Raw genomic sequence first — 14,664 nt, forward strand, 5'->3', positions numbered from 1 at the left:
GCTTCAGTAATGTCTTTCAGACTTCACCTTTCAGGTGTTCCAGCCATCTGTAGGCCAATAAACATTCACTCCACAGATTTATTCAGCGGCAGATTTCTCTGGCTGATGGCAACCCTTGATCAAGAACTGCAAATGAGAAGATGGTGTTCTTAAGGGGTCTGGCAATGACTTCCCCAAACAGGGCTACTTCTGTAGCAATTTATGAGCAAAAGGCCTCCTAAGCCCTAACAACTTTCAAAAAGTATTCATGCCCTCTCTCTTAGTGAGATATTGCAAAAATCTTATTTGGTCTGTGCCAAGAGCAAAGCTGTTGTACAAGTGCCTCCCAAGTGTTCACACTCCTGAGCTCCCCATGCTTCTGAACAAGCAAGGGGAACTAGCCTCCCTTACAATGCTGTGAAAAGCTAAGGACATGGCTACACTTGCAAACGTAGAGCGCTTTGAGTTAAACCAGCCTCTGTAGAGTGCAGTAGGGAAAGCGCTGCGGTCTGTCCACACTGACAGCTGCAAGCACACTGGCGTGTCCACATTTGCAGCACTTGCAGCGACTTTGGGAGCGGTGCATTGTGGGCAGCTATCCCACAGAGCACCTCTTCCCATTCTGGCACTGTGGCTTGTGGGAAGGGGGTGGGGGGAGGCATTCTGGGTCCTGTCCCAATGCCCCGTGATGCATCCGTTCACATCCCAGCAATCCCTCTGCTTCCGTCCACAATTGGTGCCATCTTTCAACTTTTTAGTACTGCACGCTCTATCTTCTCTTTCGGTCTGCAGGAATGGAGCCCGAACTGCTGAGGAATATGCTGACTAGTCTCGCCAGCACATCACATTTGGCAGTCAAGTTACTCCTTAAGATCCAAAGTGACAGTGAGGACTCAGACGATAATATTGACTCAAGTAACGCATACGATACAAGATTGCTTGTGGCATTCATGGACATGCTCACCATCGTGGAATGCCGCTTTTGAGCTCGGAAAACAAGCACTGATAGGTGGGATCACATCATCATGCAAGTCTGGGATGACGAGCAGTGGCTGCAGAACTTTCGGATGAGAAAAGCCACTTTCATGGGACTGTGTGAGGAGCTCATCCTCACCCTGAAGCGCAAGGACACGAGATTGAGAGCTGCCCTGACGGTGGCTAAGCGGGTGGGTATTGCAATCTGGAAGCTGGCAACTCCAGACAGCTACCAATCGGTCACTAACCAGTTTGGAGTGGGGAAGTTGACCTTTGGAATCATGTTGATGCAAGTTTGCAGGGCCATTAATCACATCCTCCTCAGCAGAACTGTGACTCTGCGTAACATGCATGACATTGTGGCTGTCTTTGCAAAAATGGGTTTCCCTAACTGTGGAGGGGCGACAGATGGGATGCATATTCCAATTTTTGCAGCAGCCCACCTAGCCTCCAAGTAAGTTAATCGGAAGGACTATTTCTCAATGGTTCTCCAGGCGCTTGTGGATCACTGTGGGCGTTTCATTGACATTAACGCAGGCTGGCCTGGAAAGGTGTATGACGCACATATCTTTCGGAACACTGGCCTGTTCAGGAAGCTGCAATCCGGGACTTTTTTCCCAGACCAGAATATCACATTAGGGGAAGTCAAAATGCCCATTGTGATCCTTGGAGATCCTGCTTACCCTTTAATGCATTGGCTCATGAAACCCTACACAGGGAGCCTTGACAGCAGCAAGGAACGGTTCAACAGGCTGAGCTGGTGCAGAATGACTGTGGAGTGTGCTTTTGGCCATTTAAAGGGCCACTGGTGTTCTCCGTATGGGAAGCTGGATCTGGCCGATAACAGCATCCCTGCGATTATATCCGCCTTCTATACCCTCCATAACATTTGTGAAGGGAAGGGTGAAAGATTCACTCAGGCATGGAACTCAGAGGTTCAACACCTGAAGGCTGAATCTGAACAGCTAGAGAGCAGGGCTATTAGAGGGGCCCAGCGTAGGGTTGCAAGGATTAGGGATGCCTTGGAGGGAGCAATTTGAGGCTGAAAACCACGAGTAATGTCTGGTGCCCTGCACGGGAGTGAAGTGCAGTGGTTCCAATGTTAGTAGGAATCTGTGTTTGCTATGTATGATACACTGACTTGCAGTGCCTGTTGCTTTCCTGGGCTAAAGTATCTTTTACATTATGCAATAATAAAGAATGTTTTCAAAGCAAAAAAATCCATCTAATGAAAAGAAAATGCATTTATTGAAAACAATTGCTTGGGAAACACAAAGGGCAAGGGGGTGGGGTGGGGAACGGTACAATCACAGGTTTGCGTATGTCCTGTTATCATACTCAGCCTTTCTGTTTGGAGTGCTGAGCAATGAGTGCTGCACTTCAGGATGGCTATACTGCATAGTGATGGGGGTTGAGTGCAGTGGGTAAGGGTTGTAGTTTTCAGGGCTGGGTGGTGAAGCTACAGGTGTTTGAGGCAGCTGGCGGCGATAAAAACCCAGATGTTGGGGAAAGTGGGTTGGAGGTGACATGAGGGCACAAGGGAAAGAGTTTTGGGACAGGGGCTGCAGGGGCACGGTAGTGCTCCACCTGCATGGCTACGAGCGCCTGGATCGAGTCCACTTGGCGCTTCATGATGTTTATCAGCCGCTCTGTGCTTCGATGCCAGCAATCCGCATTCTGCTAGTGGATCCTCCTTTCACTCTCCCGCCACTCCTGCATTTTTTGATTTTCATTAAGAGAGTGCTGCATGACTTCATGCAGCATGTCCTCTTTGCTTCTACGTGGCCTCTTCCTGATTCTTTGCAGCCTCTCAGCTGGTGATAACACTGACGGCTGAGATCTGAAGGTTGCATCTGTATAGGCAAAATGCAACACTTAACAGAGGCAGCATTGTTCACACCAGACAGAGCAATGATTCCCCTGCGCTTAAGGAGGGCAAGCACAGTCTACACAATAGCATAATTTGCCAGTCCTAAAGTAAGCACACAACCCCTGGGAGCCCCAAAATGGTGAGTAAGCACAGGGTCAAGAGGGACTGATTCTTTCATGGCTGTACTGTCCTCTGGGTTTCTGTGCCCTGGGGAGAGCCAACAACTGCAAGAGACCCCTATACTCAACACTATCCCCACATTTTCCACAGGACTTCGTCCTGGAATATCTCTTGCTGCTGAGGGTGACCTAGGAAGCAAGGGAGGGTCTTCTACTACAATGCGGCTTCCGCCCTGGTCCATATGCAGCTTGCCTGTGTGCAGCAATGGTCCCCCCCACCCTTCATGGCACAGACATGTTAGCCTGACTGGGACAAGGACCACAGTGGCTCTCCCACGAAACCTGCGCAAGCGCATTGCCCACGTTCTGGATGAGATCTTTGAAGAGATCACTGAGGCTGATTATTGCGATGTGAGAGGGCACATCAACGCCCTATTCCGCATCTAGGCATGCATGCGGCCCTAACCCTCCTCGCCCCAAGAATCTGCACCGAATAACTTCCTTCCCACAATAAAAGCCACTTACCAGGAGCCTCCTCTGGTGTTTGTCCTTCCCAAGCACCAGCCACCACGAGTGGCTGGGGTGTCTTCTTCCTCCTCAGCACCCTCACTCCCGCTTTCCTCCTCCTCCTCCTCCCGCCTTGTTGGATTGTGCTATGAAGTGTCCATGGTGGCACTCGGAGTGGAGGTGAGGTCGCCCCCAAGTATTGCGTCCAGCTTTTTGTAGAAACGGCAGGTCACAGGGGCAGCACCGGAGTGGCTGTTTGCCTCGCGGGCTTTGCGGTAGGCATTCCACAGCTCCTTCACTTTAACCCTGCACTGCAGTGCGTCCCCGTCATGGCCCCTTTCCATCATGCCCCTTGATATCTGCCCAAAGGTATTGTAATTCCTATGGCTGAAGCGCAGCTGGGACTGGACAGCTTCCTCCCCCCAAACACTGATGAGGTCCAGCACCTTGCCATTGCTCCATACTGGGGATCGCCTGGCACATGGAGACATGGTCACCTGGAAAGATTCACGGAGAGCACTTCATGCCTGGCTGAGCAAACGGGAAGGGGATTTTTAAAATTCCCAGTGAATTTAAAGGACAGGTCTGACGGTTGGTCACCTGAGGGCAGGGCAGTAGAGTTCAAAGTGATGACCAGAGTGGCTAGAGCAGGCATTATGGGACACTTCTGGAGACTGATCAGAGCGCACTAACAGACCAGGGTGTCCACACTGGCGCCACAGCACTCCAGTGGGGGTGCATCAAACGTTATTCCACTCACTGAGGTTGAATACCAGGAGCGCTCTAGCCGCGGAGTCAGAGGGCTCTACGTGCTTTGCTAGTGTGGATGCGTTGAGAGTTAGAGTGCATTGGGCTGCTTTAATGCTCTCTAACTCGCAAGTGTAACCATGCCCTAAATGTGTGCAGAGTGGGAGAAATTTTTCAACAAGACAAAAATGTTTTAAGCAACACAGAATTACAGAAGGAAACTGCATTCAGTGCAAAGGGCAGATTGCTTCCAGAAGCAGCAGTACCAGGCAGAGGTGGAGCAACAGTTTGACAGTGTCAGCAATGAGATTTGTCACAGCTAGTTACAGAATGAAAGGTAGCAAAGTTCACATACACGCACTAAATGCATCATAACCCAGTGCCTGTAAGAATCCATCGGAGGTTAATGGATTTACACACTGGTCCTTGTGACCCCGGGACCTCTTGGTGACAACTGGCAGGGTGCACAGTGTTACAGGGATCCCCTCATTCTGGTCTCTAAATAAGTTTGTCAATGGGTGACATGCGAGGTTTCCACTAAAAGCCTGTTTCACACTGTTCATCATAATCATTGCTAGAGGTATGTGTGGATAATATGTAAGGAGTTATGTATATACACTGATAATTATGCTCTTAAGATAAGCCAGCTGGGGCCGGCCACCAGAAGGTGAATGGTTTCTTTAAGGCAGGAGATACTTACCTACTTGCCTAGCTACATGTAAACTACATACTGTATACTTCACAACAGATGCCTGTTTACAGATGGAATAAAATGCTAATCAAGAGACTGTAAAGTCTTCAGGAGAGATGCTCTGAAGGAAATAAATAAGCAGCATAGGGTACCCAATTTTACAAGTGAAGACAATGGAGGTTAGAACTACAATAAAATCTGCCAAGAGCAACCTCTAATGGGAGTTAGAAAAGTGATTGCTTGTAAGAGAGGTGGTCTCTCTGCAAAGGTTTGCACACCAGAGCATGGTGATATTCTGTGGCCTCTGCAAGTAGTCACTTGTGACAAGTGGTCTCTCTTCAGAGGTGATCTCTAAGACAGGTTTTACTGTATATCTGGGGGTGCAGAAGTATACACAGGTATCCTTCACCTAGAGACAAGCAGCCCATTGGCTTGTCTTATAAACAGCACATCACAGCCAGTCTTGCTGTTTAATGCTGGGAGAGAAACTTTGGGTGAGCTAACTTATGAGACAGGCAAATATCTTGTTAATTAACATTTTAACTGGAGCCTAAACTTATGAACCCATTTGTTTCCAATTTCCATTAATTCTACTTACTTCTTCTCAAATCTCTATTTATACTTCTTTTCACTATAAAAAAATTTAAGTGCTGTAAGCTGAACTGAGAGATGATCCTGAAGTGCAACTGGTAAACTGAGGTGTTCCATTCATTTAGGAACAGCAGATTGGTGAATTCTGAGAGTGTCCAGTGGAACAGGGTCTGACACTCCAGGGGGTTGCTTGGAGCATGCCTGTTGCTGACGTGCGCAGGCTGTGTCCAAACAGGGTTCTAATGTAGTCTGGCCTTCCAGAAAGCATACGGTCAAACCAAAATATCAGCTAGCTGTAAGCATGACTGGTCTAACATGGCTTGTGCTCATCCATGCTGGCCATCCCACTTACGTTAGAACTCCTTTGACCAAAGTAGAGCTTACAGTATAGTCAACAGATTTAAAGCTTGATTTTAATGGAAGTGCAGATTGATTCTGACTCCCATGTCTTAAATGGAAGATTGTGACACTGCAATTTCACAGGAGGCATAGATTAAACTTCTTCCAGAAGAAAATGTAACGCACATTTAGAAGGAAAAAATTAAACTACTCCTACATCTAAGGTTTTAAGGCAACTAATTCCACAGATAGGGCATCACTGCAGACAGCTCAGTGAAGACTGTTCAAAAAAGCAAACAAGATACTAGGATGGGTAAGGAATGGCATGGAGAAAATTATTATAATGCCATTATGTAATTTAATGATGCAGGCTCATCTGGAATACTGCGAGCAGTACTGGTCACGCCATCTAAAAAAAGATGTTGCAGAATTAGAGGTGTCTTAGAGAAGGGCAATGAGAATGATTAGGGACTTGGAAAAACTCTCATAGGAAGAGACAGAAGATTGCAATTCTTTGCCTTAGAAAGGAGATGAATAATAGAGGACAAGTATATAAAATAATGAATTGTCAAGAGACGGTACATCAGGAGCTTCTGTTCTTGTAGCGACAGGGAGAACAAGTAAATATTAAACGAAATTAAAAGGGTGTCGAATTCAAAACTGATAAAAAGGAAAATTTTTCACACAATGTGTAGGCAGACTGTGTAACTAGCTGTCACGTAACATGATAAATCACAGAAATGTAGGGCTGTAAGGGACTTTTGAGGAATCATCAAGTTCAGCCCTCTGTGCCGAGGCAGGATCAAGTAACCTCGACCATCCCTGACAGATGTCTGTCCAACCTGTTCTTAAAACACCTTCAATGTTGGGGATTACACAATCTCCCTCAGAAGCCTATTCCAGTGCTTAACTATCCTTAGAGTTAGAAAATTTTTCCTAATATCTAGCCTAAATCTCCCTTGCTTCAGATAAGCAGTCCTACCTTCAGTGGACACGGAGAACAATTGATCACAGTCCTCTTTATAACAGCCCTTAACGTATTTGAAGACTATTTAGTACCCCCCTTCCCAGTCTTCTTTGTTCAAGACTAAACATACCCAGTTTTAAAAAAATTTCCTAACAGGTCAGGTTTTTGAAATCTTATTTTTGTTGTACTCCTCTGGACTCTCTCCAATTTATCCATATCTTTCCTAAAACGTGGTGCTGAGAACTGGACACAGTACTCCAGCTGAGGCCTCACCAGTGCTGAATGGAGCAGGCTAACAACCACTTGTGTTACATACGATACTCCTGTTAATACATCCCAGAATGTCATTAGCTTGCCTTTTTTTTTTTTTTGGCACAACTTGCACCACACCATTAGCTCACATTCAATTTGTGATCCATTATAACCCCCAGATACTTTTCAGCAATACTACCACCTAGCCAGTTATGCCTCTTTTCGTATTTGTGCATTTGATTTTTCTTTGCTAAGTGCAGTACTTTGCATTTGGTCTTTATCGAATTTCATCATGTTGATTTCAGACCCATTTTTCAATTTGTCAAGGTCATTTTGAATTCTAATCCTGTCCTCCTCAAGTGCCTGAACACCTCCCAGAATGGTGTAATCTACAAATTTTATAAGCATATTCTCCTCTCCATTATCCAAGTCATTCATGAAAATATTGAATAATATTCAGACCCAGGACGAGCCCCTGCAGTAGTCCACTAGGCACACTCTCCCACTTTGACAATGAACTACTGATAACTACTCTGAGTATAGAGTTGCAACCAATTACGCACCCACATTATAGTAATTTAATCTAGATCACATTTCCCTGGTTTGCTTATGAGAATGTCATGTGGGACTGTGTCAAAAGCCATACTAAAAGGTCAATAACTTTGCAAGCTTTAAAAAGGGACTAGTGGACATTTATATGGATAACAAGAATAACCAGAATTGTTATAGTTAGTGCTAACATAACCTTTGGAAGTGTATTAAACCTCAGGGTTTAAGCCAATTCTAACTACCAGAGACCAGGATAAGCCCTAACATGGGGAGCAGATTATCCCCCTCTATCCACTGGGATTCTCACACCTTCCTCTCAAGTATCTGCTTCTGGCTACCATCAGACGCAGGACACTGGACGAGATGAACTTCTGGTCTGATAAAGTGTGGCAATTCCTACCCTTCTGAAGACTTCATGCAGAAAACAAAGGAGTTAGGTCTTTACCCCAATTAGGTGTTATCTTGTTCACTCCCACAATCCACCCGCTAAATGCAGAATTGTCCTTACAAAGCATTTGAGGGCTTCGTCTGGTCTATTTTTAGATTATTCAAGCAGTGCAGCACCTGGACTAGAGTTACACCATTTAAAAATATGGGACAGACAATTTTTCTTGTCTGATATTCAGCCCAATAAATCCTCAGACCAACTCCTCCAATTCCTGAGACATTTGTGTTCCTATGCATGCCAATTCCAATCTATCTTTCCAATAGACATTGCAGCAAATACTTTTGTAAAAGCAAGATTTTTCATTTTCCTTCATTCTCATCACCTATTAACTGTATAATTCATTAAAAAAAAGGAAGGGACAAGAGGAGAGTGACCATAGCCTAGGCAATGTCAATGACTGCTTGGAGAAGCCACTTTGGGAAACCTGAGTCACAGCAGCAAATCTCCCTAAGGAAAACATTCGGTGTTGGTTCATTTTATAATGGGAGGGCCTCTAGATATCCTGAGCACACAGTGGTTGGTTAGTTCTGCTTCCCCTTTTTAAGGGTTTGATGGGGAACTATGGCTCATTAGCAATCTGAGCTCACACTTTTAGAAATTACTCCCATTATGAAGTGAGCATCAGACACCCACAAGACTAACTTAGGGGAAATAAAATGTCAGAGGCACAAGAGGTCATTTCCTCCTCCTAGATCAGTGCATTGCACCGGGTTCTACAGAAGAGGAGCACTATAAATGAATGGAAAATACCACAAGCAATTCAATCTTCAGAATTGAAGCATGCTGAGAATAAGCTGGAGGTAACACAGTCTAAAATTGATTTAGTAAACCAGTGATTTGACTTCAAATTAAAAGAATAGAAGAAAGGGCACAACTAATTAAGGAATGTAATACAAAGCTTGAAATGAGCATAAGATTTACTATGGAGTATACTGATGCTTTAATCAATGATGACAGGTTTCAGAGTAGCAGCCGTGTTAGTCTGTATTCGCAAAAAGAAAAGGAGTACTTGTGGCACCTTAGAGACTAACAAATTTATTAGAGCATAAGCTTTCGTGAGCTACAGCTCACTTCATCGGATGCATCCGATGAAGTGAGCTGTAGCTCACGAAAGCTTATGCTCTAATAAATTTGTTAGTCTCTAAGGTGCCACAAGTACTCCTTTTCTTTTTAATCAATGATGTCTCACTTCACTTAAAAAACAAAGAATACAGAACACACACATGGATAAGTGTTTGTACTGTATGATATGAAAGGAGAGGATCCAAAGAGTTTTATGAAGTGTTTTTAAAAATATGCCCTTGACTTAAAGCTGAAAACAGCCACAACCCTCTAAATTTCAGTATTCACCCTGTAAATTGTGTCAGTTTGTAAATAAAATCCCCTTGGGAACATGGAATGATTTGGTATGATCAGGGACATAAGCTTATAAGGATAATTATTTTTGGGTTCGTCCACATACAAAAGTTGTATTGTTTTGTTTTAACTATATTGGTATAATGCAAGCAGTACAACCCTCCCCCCACAGTGTGGGTGGGGTTATACCAGTACAAAGTTGCCAGTCCTACACAGTAACGTGAATAAACTCTACCAATATAAGGGGCCTTTGTACCAGTATAATTACATCACACTACAAGATGTACTGGCATAACTATTTTGGTTAAAAAACATCCTCCTCCTAACCAAAATAGTTTTACTAGTACAAAACCTGTGTGTGTAAACCTGGCCTTGGTGTCTACCCTCAGACAAATACTGCTGAAGATGTACTGATAGACTACATTTCTCTGGACAGGGGCAGTCTCTTTTGTTCCTTGTACAGTATCAAGTACAAGATGCAAATACATTGCCCCCCCCAATGAATTACAAAATGTAATCCCATGTTCTCTCTGATAAGGCGACAGCTATAAAAAAGAAGAGGGATCCTACTTTCAGGAACTTTGTACACAGTTTTCACTTTCACAACCCACAAAGTTGGAGATTCTTTGCAGAAATTGGAAAAAAAATAATCTGTTTTCTCAGAGCATGATAAAGCTCAAACTATTTTTAGAGGGCTGTTCAGGGTCCGAGGGAAAGGAAATTGAGCAAGAATTCATACAGTTTGGGCCAAATCCAGAATATCTGCATGATACATCAGTTACAAATTATTTCTGAATCTAGATCAGACAGTTAGTATATTATTATTGAGTTTGAAAGCAATTATCCAATTGGTTGTGGCCACAAAAATGTGAGCCGTTATGATTACTTACAGGTGATCTTTTCGATGTAGATAATTAATTGGATTATTATTTGATCAAAATTTTGAATACCAGTAGTTTTGCAAATCTGAACATCTCTGAACAATTCACTGTAATTTTGCCATCTGCAATGGAACTCTGATCTTAGATGTTTATAGGGAATGTACTCCTTGCATTTAACAAGTGGGAGCTGAAATTTATTATCCTTCCATTCAAAGGTAATGGCTGCCTAGACATTTGTCTGTTTCAGTGACTACTGCAAGATGAAGTCTTCTTTTATTTTTATCTGTGCATGTATGTAATCGAGTGAGGTGGTGAAGGCTTGGTACTAGTTTATTAGGCACGAGTTCACGATGGTGGTATTACTCAAATGGCTTGGGAACTATTCCCTAAATGGGTTAAAAAGAGGGCTGAAGAATGTATTGTGGAACAGCCCAGTATAGAGAGCAATAGAGAAACTGTCTTGGGGAAAACTATTTGAACCTTTATGGTCCTGATGGGAAGACCAACCAAAGAGTCTAAAAGGTGCAAAGTAAGTGTATTTAGTGTATTCTGTGGTCACAAAAAAGAAGGTGCTTAATTGTTACATCCACATATGTTTAGTAGCTATGCATACACTTACCCCTACACAGTAATTCTAACACGGTTGGAGAAAAAAATGGGTTTATGCACAGAAGTTCTTTATAAACATCTGTTCATTACTCATGGTTCTATTTCCTCCTTCTACTACTTGCAGAAAATAACTGCCACTTTTTAAAAAGGATCTGTACCACATAACTTCTTCTCCAGTCCTGTGCTACCTCCATGTTTTGAAAAATTCTCAGAGAACCAACTGTTAATGGCTCAAGTTCTTTGGCTAATTCTCTTATGATATTGGCATGCACAGTACCCAGGTCATATGACTAATATATTTACTTCTTCACTCCATTGCTAAGTTATCCCCTAGCTACTACCCAGAACTAAACGCACCAACTCCTGTATCTCCCCTAAACAGGTACAATATTAATCTTATTAATGTTAGCAATGTTAATATTCCACTTATGCCCACCAAATCAGTCTCCATTATTTAATACAAATCCCATCCCATTTTGCTTAATTTTCATTATTTCTCTAATATTTTTCAGTTATTCACCACCTGCTGAATGTTCACCAGTCGAGCTAAGCAAAAGTTTTGCCTCTGCCCTTTCCTATCTAGGTTTAACACACCTGCTAACCAGCCCCCCAAATTCTGATCTTAGGGTACCCTCTCTACCTTAGTTGAGACAGTCTAATCCCAAAGTCAGACCTCATCAGAAAAAGCCTCAGTGCATCTCAAGCCTTCCTGAATCTCACACATTGGTTTCTAACGCATTTCCTTCAGTTTTCACTCATTCTGGGCACCAGAAAACTCTTGGATCTTTTCAGTTGACCAAACCGATATTCAGTTCTCTTCCTGGATAGTGAAAGTCATTCTTGCGCCTATCAGATCCCAACTCCCTCATGTTTTAGACTCCTACATAAAGGATTTGGGCATTTCTACGTAAGGAAGTCCACCACCCGGGAGGCAGCATGCTCTCCAGCGGCCTGTGTCTAGTCACACATGGCCCAGACATTGAATGACTAATCAGCAATGCTTGCTGAACCTTCCACGTTGGCAATTCCCTTTGCTTGCTTTGTCCTCACTAGTCGGGATACTTGTTCTCAGACTTGCCTCAATCTTATCCTCCCATTCATGGTTGGAAGAATGCTGAATTCAGCACTTCTGCTGAAAGTTTCCATGCATTTGAAAAATCCAGCGAAAGCCTGGAGACTTTAGGAAGAAGTAATCCAGTGGTGGGCAATGGGGAGGCTAATACAACACACCGGCAGCCACTAGTTCTTTCTCCTTCCTCCCTGTGGCAGTCACAGGGTGGGAATAAACTTCACGGAGAAATGCTCCTCCACCACCTCCTTCTCCTCTAGGATAGTAGCCAGCTTATACTTTGTCCATATGTAGCCATCCCAGACTTCCTAAAGAAACGGGACCAAAGTACAATCCCCTAGAGTGCATTGGATCCTGCTGTATTTGTGCCCATTGAAGTCTTACTACTAGCACTGCCCTCTGGATCTAGAAATTCTACTATCTCCAACAGCTCCTACCAACTAACCTGTTTGCTGTTAGTTTTACAGGACCCAAGATGTTAATCCTGGCTCTCCTCCATCCCCTCATATGTAGTCTCCTGTAATGCCCAGCTCCCCTCCAGCCCACACACAGTGCTTCTAAAACCCAAGCTGATGACCAAACAGCTCTCGACACCAGCTTCTTTTCATTCACTTATTCCCACAGAGTCAGTTCTTACTTTCATAGCCCATCTGGAATAATATCCTGCACAATGTACCAGACTGCCATTTCCTCTGCTTGTCGCTAGCTAAGCCTACTTGGATTCCCCCCCCCCCAACTCACTCCTTCATGATAGCCTATCACCTCCGCTCGCTCACTCATCTTATTTTAATTTGGACTCTTCTTTCCTCACTTGGGTTGGCCTCTGAGCTCCAGGAGCAAAATGCAGATTTACTTCAATCATATTTTAATATTTTTGCCCAGTCCCTGTATGGTGTCCTCTTGCCAGAGCTCAGCATTTCCTTTACCTTATTTTCCACCAATGAGATGAGGATCTGCTCCATGATGTTATTGGTTGCTGGAATGGAGCTCTGAATGTGGCCAATCACTACACCGATAGCAACCCGTGACAGCTCATAGCTGAGGTGGGTGTTCCTGCGCACCAGCTCGATCAGTTCCGCACCTATTGTCTTTGGCACAGAAATCGTCTGGCTGCTGGATTCTGGTGCCAACTCCTCCAAAGCAGCTGCCTTCTTATCAAGGCAAAGAGAGTTGAAGGCTTCTAAGCCCCCGGATGGAGCTAGAGCAGTCTTCTTGACTTGCAGATTCTTCTCCCCATCCATAGGGAGAGACCTCTGACCCGCTGTTTCAACAGGAGGTCCTGGGGCAGCCCTCTTGGTCTGTGGAGATTTGGTTGCACCACCCTTTGTTGAAGTCCCATGCTTCAGGTGGGCTGAAGGACTAATATCCAAGCTGCGTGATATTGTGGTGTGGGCACTCCTGCTGGGGACAGGGGGAGGGGTGTTGGTGGGGCTGGAAGTGGCTGTTGGGAGACCTGTTTCGGATGCAGTGGAACCAGTGTACAAGGTATCCAGGGAAGTTGTGCTTATAGAGGAGGTACTGGAAACCGACCCAGAGGTGATTTCAACAGCATCTGAAAAGGAACAATTAAAAGGCCTTAGTAACAGCATCAAAGAAAAAAGGGGAAAAGAAATTGCCGCAGCAGAGTCTATTAAGAAGCTCATTGTGCATGCCACCAAAGCTCCTCTTCCTGGATCGCTTATCTCAAAGCATAATTGTATTAGGTCTCTCTTGAGCACCCCAGTAAAATAACCTCTTCAGGAAGGGGAAGAAAGCTGTTCTATAGAGATTCTCTTCAAAAGGCTCACCGTTTTACAGGAAAAACATAACTAGGAGAGAGGAGTCTTTTTCCCCCCTGGTTTAGACAACAACTTTTTTCCCCCCAAACATACTGCATGTAGCCAGTACTTTTTTGATTGATGTATCTGAAAATTTCAAGGTACATAAGATGACTCATTGCAGCAAGCTTCTCCCTTCTTCTGTAAAGATCCTTCCCTGCAGCACTAACTGTATGCTTTGCTTGGCATCAACAGCAAGAAAAAAAGCATTTGGCCGACAGGCATGCGTAGTCCACTTTCTGCACTCTAGGTAATCTGATTATAAACCCATTAGCTCATATCGCCCTTTCCCAGCTAGTATAGCAGTACTTGCTAGCGTATATTTCCGAGTGCTTTGTCCTGTCTAGTTTCGGCTAACTCTAGCAATGGTACTTATACCACTTCTTTAGGTAAACTAGTCCACAATCTAATCAACCTTACTGCTCGGATGTTTTTCCTAACATCTAGCCTAAATTTTTCATTACTCAGTTACTCATATACTTTGCCCCATAACTTGTAAAAATGGGGCTGCGGATACTTTTATCCCACACCCAACCTCTCATAGCTTGACCAGGAAGATAGTTGCTTGGGCAAGAAGTGGCCTCAATCAGCTACTTTCTGTGAATCCCAAATGAAGATATTTCAGATCTGTAGGACAGTAAAAGTACTGCTTTAGGAACACCTTGATTCCCAAGGTGAATTTATTCTGATTTTGCATGCTACATGAATGTTCACCCAGCCATTCATGCTCCTTATTGACTCCTGCTTATCCATAGAAAATAATAATCTCTTTAGGCAACAATACCTTAGGCAACAGGGCGTCTCTTGGGCCAAAGGGCCAGTCACCTCTGGAAGAGGCTTTTGTTTTTTCTGCTAGTCCTGGGTGATCTTTTGGTAATCTCACAATCTTACCCGCAAG

General features: G+C 44.1%; 1 protein-coding gene across 7 annotated transcripts in view; it reads right to left on the minus strand.

The window, feature by feature from the left end:
* NCKIPSD (NCK interacting protein with SH3 domain) overlaps positions 1–14,664 on the minus strand; it is a 106,730-nt gene that overhangs the window by 36,873 nt on the left and 55,193 nt on the right. For all 7 annotated transcript variants that reach the window (XM_038409925.2, XM_038409919.2, XM_043518204.1 and 4 more), the window contains exon 5: positions 12,876–13,501. In XM_038409925.2, the coding sequence (XP_038265853.1) occupies positions 12,876–13,501 (626 nt within the window). The remainder of the gene's footprint in view (positions 1–12,875; positions 13,502–14,664) is intronic.

This window comes from Dermochelys coriacea, chromosome 7 (genome assembly GCF_009764565.3).
Source record: "Dermochelys coriacea isolate rDerCor1 chromosome 7, rDerCor1.pri.v4, whole genome shotgun sequence".
NCBI lineage: Eukaryota > Metazoa > Chordata > Testudines > Dermochelyidae > Dermochelys > Dermochelys coriacea.